The sequence below is a fragment of the Palaemon carinicauda genome, chromosome 26 (genome assembly GCF_036898095.1).
Source record: "Palaemon carinicauda isolate YSFRI2023 chromosome 26, ASM3689809v2, whole genome shotgun sequence".
Lineage (NCBI taxonomy): Eukaryota > Metazoa > Arthropoda > Malacostraca > Decapoda > Palaemonidae > Palaemon > Palaemon carinicauda.
This window is the reverse complement of record NC_090750.1, coordinates 78,740,133-78,764,291: the sequence shown is the minus strand read 5'-3', so window position 1 is coordinate 78,764,291 and position 24,159 is coordinate 78,740,133. Positions and strand designations below refer to the sequence as shown.

At 40.7% G+C, this 24,159-nt stretch overlaps 1 protein-coding gene across 1 annotated transcript in view; it reads right to left on the bottom strand.

Annotated features, from left to right (window-relative positions):
• 5PtaseI (inositol polyphosphate-5-phosphatase A) overlaps positions 1–24,159 on the bottom strand; it is a 297,544-nt gene that overhangs the window by 37,422 nt on the left and 235,963 nt on the right. Inside the window, exons 14-16 of the mRNA XM_068349793.1 lie at positions 16,038–16,079; positions 8,552–8,652; positions 6,330–6,417 (exon numbers count right to left, since the gene is read on the bottom strand). Coding sequence (XP_068205894.1) covers positions 6,330–6,417; positions 8,552–8,652; positions 16,038–16,079 — 231 coding nt within the window. The remainder of the gene's footprint in view (positions 1–6,329; positions 6,418–8,551; positions 8,653–16,037; positions 16,080–24,159) is intronic.

Below are 24,159 nucleotides of genomic sequence, written 5' to 3'. Positions count from 1 at the left end.
GTAGACCTTCCTTGAGAAGAATGCTGTTCTTCCACCACGTTAGAGTAGACCTCATCTCTTCAGAAACAGGAACTGAGCCCTTCTCTAGCGTCATGTCCTTTATCCAGTGAGCAGCTAGATGATACTGAAGGGGGCGGAGGTGGAGTCTCCCTAACTCGATGAACAGGGCCAGCGATGAAAGTGTCCCTGTTAGACTCATCCACTGCCTGACTAAGCATCGGTTCCTTCTCAGCATGCTCTGGATGCATTCTAGGGCTTGGAAGATCCTTGGGGCCGACGGACAAGTCCGAAAAGCTCGACTCTGAAGATCCATACCCAAGGAGACAATGGTCTGGGATGGAACGAGCTGAGACTCCTCAAAATTGACCAGGAGGCCCAGTTCCTTGGTCAGATCCATAGTCCATTGAAAATCTCCAGACAGCGACGACTTGTGGGAGCTCTTAAAAGCCAGTCGTCTGACGGAGCCGGACACAAGATCATGATACTGCTGCACAGTCTGTAAACTGTCAATCATGGGCAAGCGAGGAAGTACAGTGACAACCCGAATCTGTCTAGACTGTCTGGGTCGTACAGACAACTCCTTAACGGGTTGCTGAGGTTGCCGCACTGCGTCACAACAAGTCCCTTCTGTTGGTTGTTGAACGTCTTCCCCGTGACACATTGACTCCGTAAACAAAAAATCCTCTAACAAGGACTAAGCTTGGACTGCATGTCATGCAACACAGCTCAAGGTCTATGGGAGCAGGTGTGGTAACAGACGGGATTAGCGGCTGAAGTGGAACCATTACCTTCCCTGTAAGCATGTTATGCTTAAATAAAAGTCCATAAGAGGTTATGCAGCTAAAGGCTCCCTCCAAATGACAGAGTCCTCAAGGGAATATCAGAAGGAGGGAGAAAAGAACTTTCTCATCTACAGGGACCTTATCCTAGAAAAGCTAAGTTCTCTGAGTGAGGGTTCACTGGTGCAAAAGCAGCAGACTAGAAGGCAACGTTATGAAACTGCTTGACAGTCTAGTGAGTTGGCAACAACCCAAGATGTGTTGAGAAGCATGCGGTAAGGTATGCAGAGCATGATGTATGCAGAGTATGCTGTATGCAGAGCATGCTGTATGTAGAGCATGTTGTATGCAGAGCATGCTGAATGCAGAGCATGCTGTATGCAGAGCATGTTGTATGCAGAGCATGCTGAATGCAGAGCATGCTGTATGCTGAGCATGTAGTAAGCAGAGCCTGCTGTAAGCAGAGCCTGCTGTAAGGAAAGCAGAGCGTGTGCATGGCGTTTAACATTTCTCAGAAATTCCATGACCAGTGCTAGAGTGCTTTATGCATGCTTGCATGGGGTTTAAACCATGGTAGAAAATGAGGTAAGGTATGCTGAACAGCAGAGTCAGAACGAGCTGGAACAACAATAGTTGTGGTTTCCTCTTCAAGACTCCGATGAGGGAACACCTGAGGCTCAGTCTGCAAAGGCTGAATAAAAGACAAGCAGAAGGAAGGCGCATGGGTGGAGGAGGCTGACTCCTAGCATGAGTGGTTGAACCCAAGGGTAGCGCTTGCTGAGCGGTTGGCGGAAGCGGAGTAGCAAGTTCCAGTTCCTGTGGTGTGAGCGGAGCGCGATGAGGAAGAGGCTGCGCAGAACAAGGTAAATGTCTCGCAAGCTGAGGCTCCTGAGGCGCAAGGCTAAGGTGTTGTGGTGCTTGCCTTGTGGAGGGTTGAGCTCGCTGCAGCGAGAGCTGAGGAGCTGACTCATGGACGGGAGAGGTTGTTGTACCTCAACCGAGTGTTGCATCACTGGTGGAGCAGCAAGTGGAGGCGGAGGAAGAGAGGTATAATCCTCCTGATCCCAATGTAAAGGTTGCCTTAAGGAAGGCGGAGGCTGAACACCACAGGGAACAGCAAACTCAGCACGTGGCTCAACATCGTACGCCTGGCAGGTGGAACTGCTGGCAGGTGGTACTGCGATCAGGCGGAGCGAGTGTAGGTGGAGGGAGTGTAGGCGGAGGCGGAGGAGCAACACTCTCAGCCCGACACTCACGCATCAAGTCCGAAAGCTGTGCTTGCATGGACTGTAGTAGAGTCCACAACATCGTACGCCTGGCAGATGGTACTGTGATCAGGCGGAGCGAGTGTAGGTGGAGGGAGTGTAGGTGGAGGCGGAGGAGCAACACTCTCAGCCCGACACTCACGCATCAAGTCCGAAAGCTGTGCTTGCATGGACTGTAGAAGAGTTCACAACATCGTACGCCTGGCAGGTGGTACTGTGATCAGGCGGAGCGATCATAGGCGGGGGGGGGAGTGTAGGCGGAGGCGGAGGCGCAACACTCTCAGCCCGACACTCACGCATCAAGACCGAAAGTTGTGACTGTATGGACTGCAGTAGAGTTAACTTGGGGTCGGCAGACACTAAGTTCTGCTGAGGTAAAGCCTTAACAGCAGAGATCTGTTGTGGCAGAACCTTACTCCTCTTAGGCGGAGTGTAATCAACTGATGACTGATGAGAGTCAGAGCTAACCCAATGACTGCATTCGGGTTGTGAACTTTAACTTCGTACGTCTGGCATAGGTCTGGACTTAACGTTTAAGAGGTCTTGAGACCTGAGACCAGCGTTACTCTGCCTTTCTTTTCTCCCCTAATCTCTTCTGCAGACGAGCAAAATAAGGGCTCAATCGTCTGCGGGTGGGAGTGACGGTCTCGGTAAGACACGCCCACAACCACCGAGAATACTTCTGTGCGCCGATCAAGGCCTGCTGAACCCTTATGCCCTTCGACATTGCTTCTCCCCTGGGCTTGGGAGCTTGCAAGAGGTCCCGGACTGGGAGGACGACTGGCGCGCACAAAAGTACCCTCACGCACTAATCACTTATCACTTTGATTTCTGTTTGCACTTATTTCACTGAACTCGAAACTTTAAGTGGTTTGTACCTGAAATACGCAATTCTATCCTTTCTCAAAGTTAGTAATTGCGAAAACAGAATTACAATGTAACAGAAAAATCTAATGAAAGATAATTCAGTGGTTGGAAAGAGACTAAACACTAGATCACTCTAGAAACGTTTAGTTTCTTCCCCTAAAGAGACTAGGGAGAAGAGCAAAAAACGATAACGACGTTACTCGTACGCCTGGCAGGCTTGAATGAAACGTTTATCCTCTTTCTCCCTCCGTCTCTATCTCTCTCTCTCTCTCTCTCTCTTGACTTAGAACCTGAGAGAAGAGCCCAATCATATATATCGTTAAAACATATTATTGTTAAAGGAAAAAAACTGAAAAGTTCCTTTATTAGGATCAAAACCATTAAGTTAAGAAAGAATGAACAAAACGCTAGACACGGTTACTCTTACTGCAACGTGAAACCGTGAACATTCTTTCTCTATCGTAACGATAGAGTGCAAGTTGAACGTTCTGAACGTCAACAACTGCAGAGACAAAACAAAACGTTAGTTCAACTTTGAAAACAGTACGAGACTGTCAAAGAAAATCTTTCAAACTCTGTGGCGGAAATAGCATAATATGTTAACAGGTAAAACCGAAATGACGGGCTCAAAGTTTATTAACTTCGGTAAAAGACCGCCTACTATTAGGAAGGTCGAATATAAACAAATATAAAAATTAATTTTAATGAGTTTATAATAAAAGGAAGTTAATCGAAGAGGCCTATAAGAGGCGGAGAGATATAAAATAAATCTATAACTTTCGTTAAGCAAAATTAAGAAAGAGAGTCTATACTCTCTTAGACACCAACACTTCCGTCTAAGGGAAGGGTCGGCCATTTAAAGGTGAACGAGAGTTCATACTCTCTCGTCACCATAATTAATCAAATTAATTCCAAAAGCTAACTAAGCTAATATAGAAGTTTCCAGTAAAGCGACAGCCGAAATCAAAGAGAAATACTTCACCAAAGTCGTGAAAATACTCCAAGAACATAAGCGTATCCCAGAACGTCTTGCCGGAAGCACGACAGAGGAATAATTGAGGAGGTGTCAACAAGAAGTACTTGAGTACCTGGCCACAGGTGGCGCTGGTAAATACACCCCCTTCTAGTATTGTGATAGCTGGCGTATCCCTCCATAGAATTCTGTCGGGCAACGGAGTTGACAGCTACATGATTATCGGGTAAGTTTAATATTGAAAAATTACAGATATCCCACACTATGATTGCTGATGCCTAAAACCTATATTCAGCAAATCTGCATACTGTAACCAGACAGACCACCACAACAATTAGTCCAGTGTAATGTTCTTCCTATAGTCACTAATCCACTGGGCTAATGTAGACTTCATCCTTCCGATGGCCTTATTAAGGGAGGTTACCACCCTTTTCGATTTCTTGTTAAATGTTACATTTGTCATCATTTTTTTCATCCTTCTTGATGTAGAAAATGGTAAATTTACTGATGCCGTAATGGAGGCCTATATTCACATACCTTCTCTCCTCCTCAATCATGTCAAAATGTCATAATCTCTGCTACAGTAAACCTTTACCTTTGGCACTTGGGTTTACTGCCCAAAGCCTTAGAAGGTGCAGAACATTTCAGATATGTCATAGGGCTTGAAATAAACTCACTAAATTTTCACAACATATAAAGAAGCAGAGCAATTGCATGTACACTGCATGGAAAAAATCTAAAGAACATGGAATACTAAAGGCTTAGAGCTGCAGTAGGCTGGAGTGATGCCGAGGTCACTGACCTAATCAGGGTTCAGGATACTGAACAGCATGCTATGATTAATTGTGCCATGTACAAAATCATATGGAAAATCTAGGTCACACCTCCTGAATTTAATTTTCCATACAGTACAGTATCAGCGATTCTTTGTTTACGCATTCATCTATTCATCTTCAGCAAACTTCTTATTTTCTTTTAGTATATTTCAATTAGTATGTTATACATTGCACTGTATTTTTATTTATTAATTCACTGCATTAATTTTGTGGTGTGAAAATACTTATTTTACCCCAGAAATAATTAAAATCTTAAAAAATAAAAAGACCTATCAAATGTAGAATCTCACGATATACATAAGAGTCTGCAATAAAAGTTTACAAACTGTATATTGATAAGTACACCGTAATAAGGCGAAGGATTACTGTATTAAAAAACATTTCTACTTTTAAATATTTTTGTGAGGGGCTTTTCAACTAAATCTTGAAGAAAAGAAAATGAATGTGGGCATAGTGTTTCTTTTCCTACACTATGTACTAATTTTTTTTTCCGCAAACTTTTTCATAAAAAGGAGATAAACTATAATGACTTTTTCAACAGTATTCTGTGTTACAAGTAAGCAACCAGCACTTGGTTAACCAAATTTACTGCTGTTTAGATTAAAATTTGAAGTTTTTTCATTGTATAAACATCAAGTAATTGTGGGAACAAATCAACCTATTGGTATTGGTTTGCCAAATCTTTTATTTAGTGAATAACTTGTCCAGCATCTACCCATTTTGTATGTCATTCCATAAAGTACTGTACGTTGTCACTTCAAGTATTAGATTAGAATGATAAAACATATAACATATGAACAGAAAATGACCCATTTGGTGAAAGTATATGAGTATTCTAAACAAAACACTCATACTGTAAAACACTTGCACTAGTCAGATAAAAGACTTCAACTTAGATGCCTTCTACAGTATAAAAAATTAACTATATAAGATTGAAAATATATACATGAACAATATAAAATAAACTGAATCAATGACAATCCTGAAAATATCATAAGGTGATAGTAAACTTTAAAAACTAGGAGTAAATACAAATCAAGTCTAAGTAGAAGAAACAAAAACATTATAACTATTCCTGATAGGTGTCATCTGCTGAACATAGCAGGTGCCCTATTCAAGAAAGGAAGTGAATTTATTGTTGTAAACTGGGAGTGAATTCATTGAGTTTTTATTCAGATTGTCAAGAAGCCATCACTTCAAGAATTTTAAAACATGAATTCTCAAGATGGTTCAATGAAAAATTTACCGCTAGACTGCTCCTTCCTTTACTAAGTGCATGTGTTAATTGAAGGAAAGAAAATAGGGAAAGGAAAGGAAGGGAAGAAAATCTAATTCCTGGAGAGGAAACATGAACATCAGGGAAGTTTAAAAGAAATACAATGAAATGAATTACTCCTCCTATCGACTTTATCAGTCTCACTGTACTGTATAATAGGGTTAATTTTCTCCCTCTATTTCTTTTCTTTGCATCTCCTTCCCCAACTCTGTTAGTTATGCGACAAGACATCAACAGAAGTAGGTTGACAAATGATGTCATTAATCTCTATAAAAAAAAGTTTGCAAGTCATGAGCCCAGCAGCAATTTTGTCACAGAAGTGTTTTAACTCACCGTAAACTTTTCTGCAGATTCAAATTCCTCATCCAAATAAACTCTTATCTTGTCGTAAGGTAGCATGGTGCCTCTGTTCATCAGTGATCTGGAATAAAAATAAAAGTAAATAAGGAAATTATCTAAAACAATTTCAAAGCATGCAACTAAGAGGCCAAATTATATTACTATAGTAATAAATTATGCTTTAGTTTTTGGTAATAAAAAAAAAAGCACCTGTACCAAAATTCTTATCAACACTAGCAGAGATTTTATTCCTTCTGTTTCTCCACGGACTTTCACCAAAACAAAAATTAAACACATAAATTTTATCATGCTATTACCTCTTTTGAAGTGGAAACTTCTCAATAATGACACATTATGACAATGCTCCCCTTACACTACAATAACTGACCTACCTCTTGCGATGATGCCAGAACCTACTTACTCTGGGTCGAGTCAATGATTGTAAAATATCTTTATCTTCTTGGTCGATTAAAAAGGTTAAAAAAAAACATTATAAGTGGGGAGACAGGATAGATACACTGACTTTCAAGTAATAAGGGAAACAATTAATCATGTCATAAATATTTTTCCTTTTAATGAATATTCCCCAAAATTTATATAATGACTACCACATTGATCCAACTAATAAAACAAGCACCCAAACTGGATGCATTTCACCTGTGAAAAATATCTCACTTTCATATCTGTTGGATACTTGTTATTAGTTAAGCTACAACCCTGGTTGGAAAAGCAGGAGCCAAAAGCACAAGGGCTCCAAAAGGGAAAGTACCCCATTGTGGTAAGGAAATTACAGAAGTAATGAATAAACTATAAGATATATAAAATAAAACATAAATAAATATACTGTATTAACACCAGTACCAACCCTAATATAGATCAGTCATACATGAACCATGAAACAAGACTTATGTTAACCTGTTAAACCGAAAAGTATTTGCAACATGTTTGAACTTTTGAAGTTCAACTGATTCAACCACCAGATTAGGAAGACAATTAAAACTTCTAGCAACTGCTGGAGTAAAACTTCTAGAATACTCTTCAGTATTGAGCCTTATGACATGGAAGGCAAGACTGTTACTACATAGCCAGTATTATACTACATATAGGATGGTGCAAACCATGCCATCTATATGGTGAGGGTAGATAATTCAAAAACATCAGAACACAAAAGGAACCAGTAGCTGTCTTCAGTGAGAAAAGGGATAAGGAGGGTATGGCACAGGTAAGGAGTCAACCCAGTGTATGAAGGCTTAGCTGTCTGGCATTGCTAGATCAGTTGTTATACTGTAAGGCAGAATGGTTGTACAGGTATTTTCATTTTACAGTATAATTGAAATGTTCTCAATTCAAAGGTGTATTGATTCTGAGAATTTTCGTGAAGGGTCCCCAAAATAATTTTGATTCATCAAAACACATACTGCACACTTCTTGTAACCGACACTAAAATCGGACCATAACTGGTTTAATGGTATGATAGAGAAAATACAACCAAATACTGTACATTGCCTCTTAATTCTTATACATCACGGGGGGAAAATATCAGCCCCCTTGGTTCCAGATATGGGGAGAGGAGGCTGTTCCAGTGAAGTAATATGAACATCAGGGGAGGTTCATAAAAATAAAAAGAAATTAAAAAAATATAAAGAACTCTTAGCCTCATAACTGTATAAGTAAATTCAAAATACTGTACTCAACCAACAGGAAAAAAAATTGGTATATAACCGGTGGAAACTATAAAACCATGAACAGTAATGAATTTCCGAGATCTTTGGCATTGCTTATAGAGCTCACTTATATTTTGTTTACATAAACCAAAGGCATAGCTGTGCAAAATTTATAACACACAAAATTTTGTACTCAACATACACACAATGGAATTGAATATGCAGCTTTGTGCATGTGGAATCAAATGCCAGAGCCTAACTTTTTTTGTCTGATAAACTGTTTAGTGAATTAATAGTACTGTATCCTTTTGATCACTAAATCCATTCTCTTAATTTTGTCAGAAGGTATAACGCTTTGTTATTTTAGAACCAGATGAACATAATGCTGGCATGTTTAAACTTGGATACTGAATAAAGTGCTGAGGTAAAAAAATGTTTTATACTGTACTGCTTATTGTGCAGTACCTTAACTCAAATATCATAAACACTGTATAGTACCATAATTCAATCCACAAAATATACATAAAAAATTTGTTACATGATAACTCTCACCTGATAAAATGTTCAACATACTGCATGCTTTCTTCATAATTCTTGCCACCCACTTCCTGGCAGTGAAGACCTATAAAATGCGGCTCCTGGCTCTCGACTGTCTGTGGAAAAAAAAAAAAACTTTCAGTCTACTGCATCTCCATAATTAATTCAGGAGAATACTTACACTAAAATAATTCTGTATGAACCCTAACCTTTATATAAAAAAGGGATTTTGACGAAGGAAAAATCTATTTCTGGGGAGAGACCTGTGACGGCCGGTGAAAATTCCTTCTATCTACCTTTTCTGATATAAATCTTCCAAATATACCAGAGAAAAATAAAAGCATGGAATGCAGAGGTTACTACCCTCGCGTGAGCACCTCGTGAGTGTCGTGTCTACATCAGGGGCCCGTGAAAACCACTATTCACAGGCTGTCTTCCATTTAGATAACTCCTTCATCAAAGGGAAGGGCCGTAACAAAGACCCCAGAAACCACACTTGTACCACGCCACCGCCACCTACACGAACACCCTCCAGGTCATCCTTCTGTTTTGGACTTACCCGCTAAGTCGTAATTGTTTTGTTCGGTGTTTTTCGCAAGTGATTGTCATTAATTCAACATGACTGAATAAATGGTTTAAAGAGGATGAGCATGGGGGTGGAGGATTCTGGTATGAATCCTTTAATTTTTTCTTTACCTCATTATTATCAATTGACCTATGTAATAACTATCTATAACTGCTTCTATTAAACTTACCCTCCCCTAATAGATGATTTTCTTTATTATTCAAAACCCCATTGATTCATCTAATACATCTAACTTCTATCTTCAACAGATTTCCTTATTTTCGTTAATTCTCTTGTTATTACTTTTGATGCCTAAAGGCAACAGTACTTTGATATGGTAATACAGCACTTCTGCCTCCTAAAGACTTGATAAGCCTGCCTTCAAAAGCTATGTCCAAACCACTGAACCCATTCCAGTTTCACATAGTTATCCAAATCTGACGAGAGTGATCTACTCTTTTTATGTTCTCATCTCAGATTAAAGATATAAGGGATCCCTTCACGATAAATCATGTCTTCTTCAACAAACGTTCATCCTAGTTCTAACAGGATAAACTATCCACGCTATAAATTAATGCTTTATAAGTTGGATTTTAAACCATAGCACCTTTAATTCAGTCTAATACAAAATAAGAAATTTTATTACCTTAAAAATTTTTTATTTCTATCCTTTCTTGTTTTATTATCATAACTCATTATTTTTATTGCTTTCTTTTTTTCTTTTACATTCCCATTTGGTTTTCTTAATTCATCTACCATAATCCTTCCATACTAATACAGGATAAAAATACCAGCCCTTTCATTAACAATTATGAATTCGGTACTGATCCCCGATGTAAACATATTTAAATGACAAAATAATCAATATCTCCATTCAATTTCAATAGCATTCCAAGCACTACATCTCAAATAACTCAAGTATATCCATTCCTTTAGAAGCCGGTAAAATGTCTTTCCAAATCCACAGCAATTACTGAATACCTCTAATGATTACCAACAGAGGTCTATTATGATGATCATTGTACAAAAGTTATCTTTATATAATTTGTATAAAACTTCACTGATGTTCATATACCTTGTCTCTTGAAGTGTTGTTTAATAATGACATTTGCCAGAGCACTAAAAACATTCCCGTTTTCTTTCCTTACAATAGGCTGAGGTCTCTTTTTAAAGTATTGTGACAATCTGGCAGTCAATGGTACAGTGATAACTTTGCCATGAGTACATTGTCTTTTCAGTCTAGGTCTGGAATGGAAGAGTAAAGCACGCAGAGCTTCTTGTTTTGCCGACTTGGCAAACAGATCGATCCCTGGAGAGTCTCACTGGCAAAATGCCTCTCTGCTAAGCAAGGATGTAGAGACCACTTTTATCCTACAACCTGCCCCTGGCAACTGAGTGTTTCTGCCAGTATATTCCTCTTGCCCGGAATGTACCTGGCTGACAATCCTACGGCGTGGAACGTCGCCAAGATATACATTCACTTCGTCAACTCGCAAAAAGGGTGCTTACTTATTGACGTAGGCTACTAAGGTGGTATTGTTGCTCATCAACATTATTGAGTGCCTCCTCAAATTTCCTTTGAATGCTTGTGCCTCAAATGTTCTTCGAACATTTGCAGCACTAGTAAGGCTGCTTGCATTTCAAGGATGTTGCATGTGCAGATGTCCATCTTCTTGAAACCAGACACCCGAAGGTCGTCTAAATGTGCTCTCCACCCCACCTTCAACACTTCAAAGAAGAAAAACATGCCCAGAGGCAAGGAGTCAAATGATACTCCCCTAGTAAGGTTTCCTTGCTGAGCCACCAAGTGAGATCGGCCCAGACCTCCAGTCCCACTGGAATAGGGGATTCATGTTGGCTGACCAGTAATCCTTCAAACACCATTGAATGGATCTTCCATGGTGAAGCTCGTGAGGAACAAGCTACGCCAATGAGGAAAGGTGGCCAAGAAGACTGCAAGTGTCGCGCTAGTAATTCTGTCTTGAACAGTAATGGTCGTCCAATCTCCTTGAGCCTGCTGATGCAGTCATCTGAAGGACTAACTCTCCCTGCTACTGTATCTATCAGCAAGCCTAATTACCCCTGGGAAGCCATACACAGTCTGAAGCTGGGAGTTTTGAGCTACTGGTACACTGCACGGTAGAGGGAAAAATTGACAAACAGGCACCAGAAAGTACATGTCCTTCAGGTCTACTGAAATCATGAAGTCTCCCTCTCTGATGGGTGCTGTTTCCATCATGAACATGGACAAAAAAAACCTGTTCGGAGGAGAAAGGTTGTTGACCAGCCTCCAGCCCCTGGTCGACTTCACCAGAAAGAGCCCGACCGTAGAAGCCCAGAGATTTATCTGGAACAACTTCAACTGCGTGCTCCTCCAACATCTCCTCCACCTCTGCCTGCAAAGCAAGGGCTTTTGGTGATGTTGTGTGCTCGAGAACACTCTACCAGTAACTGAGATGGGGGAGGGGCAGCGGTCCTGAAAGGGTAACAAGTAACCATCGCGAAGGACACTAACTACCCAAGACTCGGCACTGTGTCTCTGCTAAGTTTCCCACTCAGGAGACAGGCATCCCTTTACTCTTGGCAGTGGGAGAGGGGGGACGCCAGCATCAGTGTCTCTCTCCCTCCCCTCTTCCCACCACCCCCTTTCCTGAAAGGCCCCGGTGGTGGTGCTCAAAAAGGCTCTGCATTCACAGGCTCTTTTTGAGAAGGGGATGCAGATGGTGCCTACCAGGATCTGGGAGCAGGCACAAGGCCATTCCTTGATACCAATCCTGCAAGCTTGGTTGCACCCGAAGATTTGGCCGCTGTTCCCTTCGAAGGGACAGGGGCCCTTGAGAGAAACTGCGCGCTGGATCATGGAGTCCTGCGAAACAGTTTTCCAAGATTCTGCTATTACCTGCACACAACTCCTAAGGAGAAATATGGCACCCCACACCGACAAGTTCCTCAGCGACAACGCCACCTCTGAGGGAACCTGTTTTGAGAAACGGGAAACCAACGCATCCAGTCACTTCAAGACACAGTTAGCCCACTTGTAAGCAAGGAAGGTCACAGCCTTCTCCACAGACAGCACGAGACTCTTGTACTTCTCCAAAGACTCCGGAGTCGATAACCCCATTGACTTTGTGACATACGTCACTGCTCCCTGACCACTAGTTGAACCAGGAAACAGCATGGAGGGAGGCCAAGGCAGACAACACCATGGCCGCCGACTCAGAAACCAAGAAGGGACGCATATTCTCTGGTGTGTAAAGCCTTTGCTGTCTGAAGAGTGGAGAAGGCAGAATCTTATTTGACTGAATGGACTCTATCGCATTCTCAAATATGGTAAAGTTCAAAAGGATCAATATATTTCCCCTTTTATTGTTATTTTTATAAAGTATTTTCTTTTGTGTTCAATAAATGCAAAATGTATATCTTTCACAATATAAAATATGATCATAATGCTTAAACCAATAATCAAACTAAAATTTGAAATAATTTGACATAAATCATGAATCTTGAAAGCAACACAAATCAAGTTTAAAAACTAGATACATTATACTGTAGGCACATTATTAAACATCTGTAAAAGAAAAAAAAAAAGTCATGTACAGGAAACAATAAAAACATGTGCACAATATGTGTTCATGCTTCTGGCTCTCAAACATCCGAGATTAATCACACTGGATATGGTGTACAGTACACACTAAGCAAATGAGTGGCTGCTGCCTACAGATAAAAGTGTTCCATGGAAATGGCAAAAAGTCTTGAAACTGATCCGTGATCAGTTACTGCCTCGGTTTGCTCAGTACCTAACCAGGCATACACTTGACATATTCTCATGAAGATTTAAAACCACCTGCTACTATTATCACTAAACGTTAAGCTGTAACAAAGTTGGAAAAGCAGAATGCTAGAAGCCTTTGGAGCCTAAAGGCTTTAAATGAATCTTTTCAGTATTCTGTAGGATGCCAGAAAACCCTAAATCAATCAATCAATCAGTATTCTGTAATGAAGCAAAAGATGAATTCATCAGTCTCCTGGAAAATTAAGTAAAATACCCTTCATAGAATATCAAAATATCCAGGAAACTTCAAAGTGCAAGTTGAAATTGGAGCTGATTATGATTGCTTCACAGTGCCTTGGAAGCAAAGGTGTAAAAAAAAAATTGATGTGCGTGACCAGAGTGCATAAGTGCCATTCTTTGTGTAACTCGCACATTTTCATGACACACTAACAAGACACCATGCAGATATCCAAGATCAAATCACTGGCATCAGATCAATCTCACTTTTGGCCAAAACAAGAAATTTAAAATGCACCTGTACATACCAGTTTGCTGCTTTTACTGCAAAATAAAATTTGCATTAAGGAAGATTTACAACAAAAATGAAACTAAGAGGTACTGTACACTGATATCTGTATTCATGAATTTCCATAAGACCTATGTTTTCACATGTCAATTCATGCTGATAAGGGTAAAATTATACCGATTTTATATTGACAAATTTAAAATTGTTGATGACACTACCATTGTTACAATATACCATTTCCTTGAAAATCCTGTTTTGTCATAATCAGAGGTATGCAAAATCTTTTGCCTCACTATTAGTTCTCAAAAACTATTGCTATGCAATTAGCCATGGAAAAATTATTTTAGCTGGAGGCTAAATTTTTAAATTTTGTTTCTGGTGGTGGTGGTGGTGAGGGGGGGGGGCAGTAGCTGTAGAGACCGACACCTAGTAGTAACGGGGGATGCTGAGGAAGGAGAAGTCTAATTGGTAAGGGACCTCTGGTAGTGGTTTCACACGCCCCAGTTTTTATACCGACACCCTATAAGTGTGAGCGAGCTGGGTATATTCCTGGCATCCCCTGCAACTTTTTTCTCTGGTATATTTAGCAGTATTTATACCTTAGAAATGGTGCTTTAAGGAGAATTTCACTGGGCGACACAGGTCCCTCGCCCAGAAATAGATTTTTCCTCCGTCAAAATCCCTTTTCTCCTCTCCTATCTATCAATTAGTTTAGATTAAAAAAAAAACTAACCTAAATTAGTGAGGTAGCAGGAGCGTTTGAATTCGTGTCAAAGAAAGTTTGGCTCAGCAAAAAGTTCTCAATAACTAAAGATGTCGAGCATTTACAATGCACGTTCCTGTAGTGTGAATTGTGCGACATACTTTAGCGAGAATTTTCTAGTACCTTCAGATTTCATTTATTCTTTCTTACTTAGAAGTACAGTACTGTACAGCTTCATGTTTACTACCTCCATCTTCATGTTTACTACCTCCATCTTTCCTTTCATTAAATACCAAATGTATCAGTAAGCTATAGGAAAGTCTGGAATTGTTACTCACGAGTGTTCTACTTAAACTAATTCACAATAATATTTATACAATGGTTATGAAATATTCTACTTATAAGGAAATCCTTTGGAAAGATCCTTGGAGTACATCGGCAAATATTGAGGTCCTAAGTAGGAATTATTATGACGTCATTAACACTAAAATAAAAATTTGGTTAATTTATCATAGAATATTGGATAATAGCCAAATTACAAAGAAAATGAAAAAGTAAAGTTTGAAGACTTTTGTGCTACTCCAATACACTCAAATTTGACCTACTTTGTGTCAATGAAAATTTGAACATTGGGAAGAAAATGCCTAGGGAAAATGTCAACAGGATGAGAGAGGGCTTTCATTTTTTTTATGAAAGATAGTGGTCGTGTCATTAGATTTGGGATGTTACTTCTTCATCCCATAAAAGTTTCACCTCAAGTCAGAGTGGCCATACAATACAATAGCAAACATTTTTAAACTTTTATAGCATTTTAATAATTTTCATTCCTTGTGCTGGAGTACGGTATAGTTTCCCTCGGGATTGAATGAATTTATGAGCTTGGGCAGGGTGATAGAAATCCCAAACAGACAAATATAATACTCAATTTGGGAGCAGGGATCTCCAAAACCCCTGACATCTTCAAAAACACAAAATAACACAGAGCTACGAAAAACGCGTCCGAACGTTCACGGGTGCTAACAAGGAATGATGGGAGAAGGATAGGTAGTGGTGGTGGTGGTGGGGGTGCAGTAGCTGTAGTGAACGACACTTCTTAGTAACGGGGGATTTTGAGGAGGGAGAAGTCTAATTGGAAAGGGACCTTTGGTAGTGGTATGACTCGCCCCAGTTTTAATACCGTCACCCTTTAGGGGTGAGTGAGCTGGGTATATTCCTGGCATTCCATGCAACTTTTTTCTCTGGTATATTTAGCAGTATTTATACCTTTGAAATGGTGCTTTAAGGAGCATTTCACTGGGTGACATAGGTTCCTCGCCCAGAAATAGATTTTTCCTTTGTCAAAATCCTCTTACTAGTTGTGATAGTTATAAAAAAATTTAAAGAAAAATGCATCTTGCACATTTGCAATTACAAATATTTGGATTAAACATTTGGAAGGCTATTCACTTGTTTTACATATACTGTTGAAGTAATTATCATTTAACAACCTAGCGCATAATAAGCAATTGCATTGTTACAAACTTCCCTAGGTGATGGTTCAAGGTGCTTAACCCTCCTAGTCTAGGAAAGTCTGTTTTGCAAAAAATTTTAGCAAGGTATCCTAATTCCTTACCCAGTTTGTGTAAATTCACTTACTAAATGGTTTGATTTAGTTATAGGAATTACTTTAGTTATCAATACCCTAGCAATTTTGGTGAGCATTCTACTTAAACTATCAATACATCAATCCAGCTTATCAAGCAAAACCTTCCTCTTATTTGCACCAGATTAGTGAGGGTATACAGTTCAACTAATACACCACCTTGAAGCTACACCTTCACTGGAGAAAAAATGCAGTCAAAAAAATTAAGAAAAAAAATCACAAGCATGAAAAATTACCTCTCTCATACGTGAACCAAGAACTAAAGAAATTCTGGAGATTAAATTAGTACTCACCTTTAAGAACTCTGTAATCCAAGGCTTTAACATTGTATCCGGCTGAAAAGAAAAAAAGCAGAAGTGAACAACATGTAATACAATATAATGTAGTATTAAAAAATGAATGAACGGCTTATGGTTCTAATGCATATGTTTAATATGTGCATTAAAAAAAAAATTTGTGCAACAAGTAACAAACACTTGAATTAAGTAACCTAGCTCGTTTTGTGCCAGCACAGGCTTACACTTGAAAGAGTCAGACCTGACACAAGACCAGGGTTATTAATTTAACAATAAAATATCTAAAACAAAACCAAGCATTTGCATCAAAATTCTAAATTTTCACTGGGAATAAGGATCTCCCTTTGGTAAATATGTGCATGATTTTTTAGTAGAAATGCAAACAAACTAATCATAATATAACTGAGAGAGAGAGAGAGAGAGAGAGAGAGAGAGAGAGAGAGAGAGAGAGAGAGAGAGAGAGAGAGAGAGAGAGAGAGAGAGAGAGAGAGAGAGAGAAAATAATGCATTTAGAAAAATTCAGCTAATACACTTAAATCTTCTCCTTCCTGAAAGACTGTCATTTCATATTTCTAGGTAATTTTTCATTACTTCTGAATTAGAGGATAAACTGAACATATAAATGCTTAGCTATAGCAGTAAATCGATAGCAAATACCCCCAATCCTTTAACTCAAATCTGAAATAAAGATGGTTTTAGAAACATAATTAAGTTTCGTCAAATGCAATATTACCAATCTTAGAATCCCAAAAAGCAGAAGAGGTGGCTAATTACCAGGTGAGACAGCCTTGTTAGGAAAGAATCTACCTCATTTGCAATTGGACATACAGTAGTGTCATGTAATTATTAGGCAAAAGTTGTGCCAATTATTTATCAAACAAAAACATTTTTTTTTTTTTAGTACAATGCCATTAGTCCTATAGGTTAAATATATTGCCTTACTTCCATGGCTAGAAAAATGACAGTCTTGACATCCTGAAAAGGTAAGTTTTACCAGACAAGGAAATTGAAAGAATCAAGTATTACTACCTATAGTTTAAAAAAAAAAAAGAAAAAAGAAAAAAAAACATAAAAAAGGGGGGGGACTATAACTATTTGGAATTCTCCTTTGCTAGACAAAAATCACAAGTCCTTATTTTACTTGATGGCCAACAAACAAAAATGGATGACTTAATTATGACAGGAGTTTGTAAGAAGACCATAAATAGAAGAACAAAGTTGAGAAGTGAGTGGAAGAGAGGATGATTCAAGTTAAACATCAATTATCCAAACCCAGCTGACCTGATATGTGCAAGAGGATTGAATTATTTGCCCCTTAAAGGGGACAGTAAAGATGAACTCCACCGATTTGAGTAACGCTTTGTAACCTTGCAACTTAGTGTAGAATTTCCAAATTCATATCAACAGATGAAGGGAACTTTTGGAAAAGCATGGGAAATGAATCTTGAACCATTCAGTGAGGCAATGAAAAATTTTATTTTGATAATAAAATAAATTTTTGAATACTGTATACTTACCCGGTGATTATAATAGCTGCAACTCTGTTGCTCGACAGAAAAACTCTACGGAAAAATTCGCCAGCGATCGCTACACAGGTAGGGGGTGTACTCAACAGCGCCATCTGTCGTTCAGATACCCAGTACTCATTGTAAACAAAGAACTCAATTTTCTCCTCGGTCCAATGCGTCTCTATTGGGGAGGAAGGGAGGGTCCTTTAATTTATAATCACCGGGTAAGTATATTCAAAAATTTATTTTATTATCAAAATAACATTTTTCAATATTTAACTTAGCCGGTGATTATAATAGCTGATTCACACCCAGGGGGGTGGGTAGAGACCAGCAAAATATGTTTACATCATATGAGCTAAGAATTTTTATTTCATTTTAGAAGTTATCAAAATAACAAAAACAAAATAAATAGGTACCTGGTAAGGAAGTCGACTTGAACAATTACTCTGCCTTTTTAAGTACGTCTTCCTTACGGAGCCTCGCGATCCTCTTAGGATGCTGAGCGACCCCTAGGATCTGAAGTATCAAGGGTTGCAACCCATACAACAGGACCTCATCAAAACCTCTAATCTAGGCGCTTCTCAAGAAATGACTTTGACCACCCGCCAAATCAACCAGGATGCGAAAGGCTTCTTAGCCTTCCGGACAACCCAAAAACAACAATAAAAACATTTCAAGAGAAAGATTAAAAAGGTTATGGAATTAGGGAATTGTAGTGGTTGAGCCCTCACCCACTACTGCACTCGCTGCTACGAATGGTCCCAGAGTGTAGCAGTTCTCGTAAAGAGACTGGACATCCTTAAGATAAAAAGACGCGAACACTGACTTGCTTCTCCAATAGGTTGCGTCCATTATACTTCGCAGAGATCTATTTTGTTTAAAGGCCACGGAAGTTGCGACAGCTCTAACTTCGTGTGTCCTTACCTTCAGCAAAGCTTGGTCTTCCTCATTCAGATGGGAATGAGCTTCTCGTATTAACAGTCTGATAAAATAGGATAAAGCATTCTTTGACATAGGCAAAGATGGTTTCTTAACTGAACACCATAAAGCTTCAGACGGGCCTCGTAAAGGTTTAGTTCGTTTTAAATAGAACTTAAGAGCTCTTACAGGGCATAAGACTCTTTCTAGTTCATTTCCAACCATATACGATAAGCTTGGAATATCGAACGATTTTGGCCAAGGTCGAGAAGGCAGCTCGTTTTTGGCTAGAAAACCAAGTTGTAGAGAACATGTAGCCGTTTCAGATGAGAATCCGATGTTCTTGCTGAAGGCATGAATCTCACTGACTCTTTTAGCTGTGGTTAAGCATACCAGGAAAAGAGTCTTTAAGGTGAGATCTTTCAGGGAGGCTGATTGTAGCGGCTCGAACCTGTCTGACATAAGGAATCTTAGTACCACGTCTAAATTCCAACCAGGTGTAACCAAACGACGCTCCTTCGTGGTCTCAAAAGACTTAAGGAGGTCCTGTAGATCTTTATTGTTGGAAAGATCTAAGCCTCTGTGACGGAAGACTGATGCCAACATGCTTCTGTAACCCTTGATAGTGGGAGCTGAAAGAGATCGTTCTTTCCTCAGATATAAGAGGAAGTCAGCTATATGAGTTACAGAGGTACTGGTCGAGGATACGGATACTGACTTGCACCAGTTTCGGAAGATTTCCCACTTCGATTGGTAGACTCTAAGGGTGGATGTTCTCCTTGCTCTAGCAATCGCTCTGGCTGCCTCCTTCGAAAAGCCTCTAGCTCTCGAGAGTCTTTCGATAGTCTGAAGGCAGTCAGACGAAGAGCATGGAGGCCTTGGTGTACCTTCTTTACGTGTGGCTGACGTAGAAGGTCCACCCTTAGGGGAAGTGTTCTGGGAACGTCTACTAGCCATCGAAGTACCTCGGTGAACCACTCTCTCGCGGGCCAGAGGGGAGCAACTAGCGTCAACCTTGTCCCTTCGTGAGAGGCGAACTTCTGCAGTACCTTGTTGACAATCTTGAACGGAGGGAATGCATATAGATCTAGATGTGACCAATCTAGGAGAAAGGCATCTATATGAACTGCTGCTGGGTCCGGGATTGGTGAGCAAAATATTGGGAGCCTCTTGGTCATCGAGGTTGCGAAGAGATCTATGGTTGGCTGGCCCCAGGTGGCCCAAAGTCTCTTGCATACATCCTTGTGGAGGGTCCATTCTGTTGGAATTATTTGTCCCTTCCGACTGAGACAATCTGCCATGACATTCAAGTTGCCTTGGATGAACCTCGTTACTAGTGATATGTTTAGACCTTTTGACCCGGTGAGGAGGTCCCTTGCGATCTCGTACAACGTCAGAGAGTAGGTCCCTCCTTGCTTGGAGATGTACGCCAAAGCCGTGGTGTTGTCCGAGTTCACCTCCACCACTTTGCCTTGAAGGAGAGACCTGAAGCTTTTCCAGGCCAGACGTACTGCCAGTAGCTCCTTGCAGTTGATATGCATTGTCCTTTGACTCGAGTTCCATATTCCCGAGCATTCCCGACCGTCTAATGTGGCACCCCAGCCTACGTCCGATGCGTCCGAGAAGAGAACGTGGTTGGGAGTCTGAACAGCCAGGGGAAGACCCTCTCTTAGGTTGATATTGTCCTTTCAACCAAGTCAGACAAGACTTTATCTTTTCGGAAACCGGGATCGAGACCGCTTCTAGCGTCTTGTCCTTTTTCCAGTGAAAAGCTAGATGGTATTGAAGAGGACGGAGGTGTAGTCTTCCTAGTGACACAAATTGTTCCACGGATGACAGCGTCCCTACCAGACTCATCCACAGCCTGACTGAGCAGCGTTCCTTCTTCAGCATCTTCTGGATGGATAGCAGGGCTTGATCTATTCTGGGGGCTGATCGTCTTGTTGTTCAGCAACGTCCTCATCAGAGGGTTCCTCATCCGAAAACTGATGAGGAAACGGCAACGGAGTGGGCAACGTCTGGCTCGCTGAGTCCGGTCGCACTGGTGGATGCGTGACAGAGCCGGACGCAATATCATGGAACTGCTGCACAGTCTGTGAACTGTCAACAACCATGGGTGCGCGAGGAAGCACAGCGTCAACCCGAGACTGTCTAGACCGTCTGGGTTGTGCAGTCAACACCCTACCGGGTTGCTGAGGTTGACGCACTGCGTCAAAACAAGTCACCTCTGCTGGTTGTTGAACGTCCTGAACGTCAACAACCACCTCCGAGCGTCGCTTAACGTCAACGTGCGGCTGGCAACCCACAATGGGTCGCATCGGTGGAGGAACCACCTCAACTGGCAGACGCGAGTAGGTTACCTCAGCGTCAACAGGGCGCACAACCGACCGGTTGGAAGGTTGTTGGCCAGAAGGTTCGGTAGCAACCTTCTCCGCATTTAAGTCCTCTATCAAGGACGCAAGCTTGGACTGCATGTCTTGCAGCAAAGCCCATTTAGGGTCTACGGGAGCAGGTGTGGCAACAGACGGGGTTAGCGACTGAGGCGGAACCGTTTACCATCCCTGAAAGCCTTGTTATGCGTGACATAATTGTACAGCAAAACTTCAAAGGCTCGAAAACAGCTGTGAAGTTGACCTGTAAACAACTTGGAGCGTCTCCTGGCTAGGCGCCAGGGAGAGTCTACCAGAATTGAGAAGTCTATCTGGGCAGAGGCATGAACTCCCAAGCCGAGAACTTCTCTCGTGTCATATCAGACTCTCGCTCTATAAACCAGTTTAAAAGAAGGGAAAGCAAAGGCTGTATCCCCCAAACTCCTCCTGGTGAAAAACCAGTCGCCTAGCCAACGTAACGCTCTCTAGGAGAGCGAGAGAGCACTAGCTTAAAAACAATGGCTTCGAAGTACCTAGGTCTAGTGTAAGCTCTGACGTTTAGGCGAACGAGGAGCAGCAGTTACAAAAAGATCCGGACGAAGATCCTTAAAAAAAATCATCATGATTTAATTAAAGTCCATAGGAGGCTAAGCAGCTTTAGGCTCCTCTCCCTCTGACAGAGTCCTCAAGGGAATATCAGTAGGAGGGAGAACAGCAACTTCCTCATCTACAGGAACCTTGTCCGATAAAAGCTGAGTCTCAAGCAAGGGAGAGACCTACCGTGGTGGCAATGCTTTACAAGCAGAGTCCACACTCACTGGTGCATTAGTAGCGGACCAGAACGCAACGTCATGTAACTGCTTGACAGTCTGTGAACTGTCAACAACTGAACTGTCAACCACAACAGGTGCGCGAGGACGCACAGCGTCCACTCGAGACTGCTTTGACTGCCTAGACTGAGCAGTCAAAACGACTCTAGAATACGGAGGTTGACGCACAGCGTCAAAACAAGTCAACTCCGATTGTTAGTGAACGTCTTGAACGTCAACAGGAGCATCAGCAAGTGGCCTAACGTCCAAATGCGGCTGAAAAACCACACGAGACCGCATCGAGTGTGGTTCTAAACAACCTGACTGACGTGACTAAGCTACGCCAACGTCAACAGTAAGCACAAAGGAACGTTAGGTTGGCTGAAAGCCAGGATATCGATGAGATAAACGGCTAGACTCAACGGACTAATCGGTAGAATAGTCTTCCATAAGGGAGGCAAGCATATACTGCATGTCTTGCCATACAACCCATTAAGGATCAACGGAAATGGTTGTGGTAAGAGACGAGGGTAACGTCTGTGACCGCAACACTTTGCCTACAAAAAAAGACTCTCGGAGTCTGTGTTACGCTTTTGTTAGGCGGCGAGCAGTTATCCGATGACTGCAAAGGGTCAGAGCTGTCCTAATGGTTGTAACCAGGACGCTGGACCTGTCCTGAAAGGACTGACTTTCGCTTAAGGGCTTCGAAACCTTGTGACAGGTTTCTTATGCGAAAAGCCTTCGGATGAAGAGGAGAAACAACGTCTCTCTCGTCTTATGGTAGGGGAGATCTTGGTAAGATACACCCGATACCATAGAGGGAAAAACGTCTGTTCGTTGGTCAAGGCCTCTCGAACCCATAAGTCGTTTGACATTACTTCTCCCCTGGGCTTGGGAGCATGTAAGAGGTCCCGGACTAGGTGAACGACAGGCACGAACAGACGAACCCTCGGACGCAACACTGTAACACTTTGCGCCTCGGACGCAACACTGTAACACTTTGCGCATATCACTTTATCACTTCGATTTTCTGTTTTGCACTTATTTCTACCTGAAACACGCAATTCTACCCTTCATTAAAAGGTAGTAATTGCGAAATCAGTCGTATAATGCAAGCTCATTAATACCAGCAAAAAACAGAAAACATACTTTAAGATAAAAAAATCAGTGGCTGGGAAAGAGACTAAACACTAGTTCATATAACTACGTTTTCAATCTCTCACCGCACATAGCCTGGGGACGAGAATAAAAACCTAAAAACGTTTTATCCTTCCTCCCCGTACAGCGACTAGGGACGAGAGTAACACGAGAACAACGTTACCCGCTTGAACGGAACGTTTTCTCTCCTCTTTCTCCCTCCGTCTCTATCTCTCTCTCTCTTTCTCTCTTGATTTCGCACCTACGAGAAGAGCCCAATTATATTTCGTCAAAAAAACATGTTATTTGACTAAAGGAAAAAACTGAAAGGTTTTTCAATAAAAAGTTCCTTTAAATTAGAATTTAAAACATTTTAGCTAAGAAAGAATGAACAAAACGTCAGAATCGATTTACTCTTACTGCAAAGTGAAACCGTGATACACTCTCTCTCTATCGTAACGATAGAGCGCATGTTGAACGTCCTGAACGTCAACAACTGCGTAGCATAAAAAAACTAAACGTTAGTTCATCTTTGAAAACAGTACGAAGACTATCAAAGAAATTCTTTCATAAAATATTACATTTAAAAAGTTTTAAATCCTTAGCTCTTTAAAAGCTAATTACGATATAAAGGGCTCAACGTTGATTAACTTCGGTTTCCAAGTTAGGACCGCCTACTCTCAGGAAAGGTCTATATAAACAAAACATTAAAATTTATTTTTATATGTTTATAATAAATGGAAAGTTAATCGAAGAGGCCTAATAAAGGCGGAGAGATATAAAATATATAGAGGAAAATCTATAACGTGATAAGAATTACTAAAAGCCTAAACACACTTCCGTCTAAGGGAAGGGTCGGCCATTTAAAAGTGAAAGAAAGTCCATACTCTCTTTGTCACCGTAATTAAATCTATCCAAAACGAGTTCAAGATTTAAGATGAAGATAAAACACCTGCATAGCGAAAGCTCAAAACTAGAATAAAGTACAGTACTTCACCATTTAGTTGTGAAAAAACTCCAGTTTAGCAACAGCGAATAAGAGCGTCTTGTCGATAGCTCGACAGAGAGAAAATTGAGTTCTTTGTTTACAATGAGTACTGGGTATCTGAACGACAGATGGCGCTGTTGAGTACACCCCCTACCTGTGTAGCGATCGCTGGCGAATTTTTCCTTAGAGTTTTTCTGTCGAGCAACAGAGTTGCAGCTATTATAATCACCGGCTAAGTTAAATATTGAAAATAAATTCTTACATTAAAGTAATTCAAAAATTTCCAAACTAAAGCTTTCAGATACAAAAAAAAAAAAAAAAAAAAAAAAAAAAAAAAAAAAAGAATTCTTATATAAAATCAAGTTGTAAATGAAGGATACTTTCCCA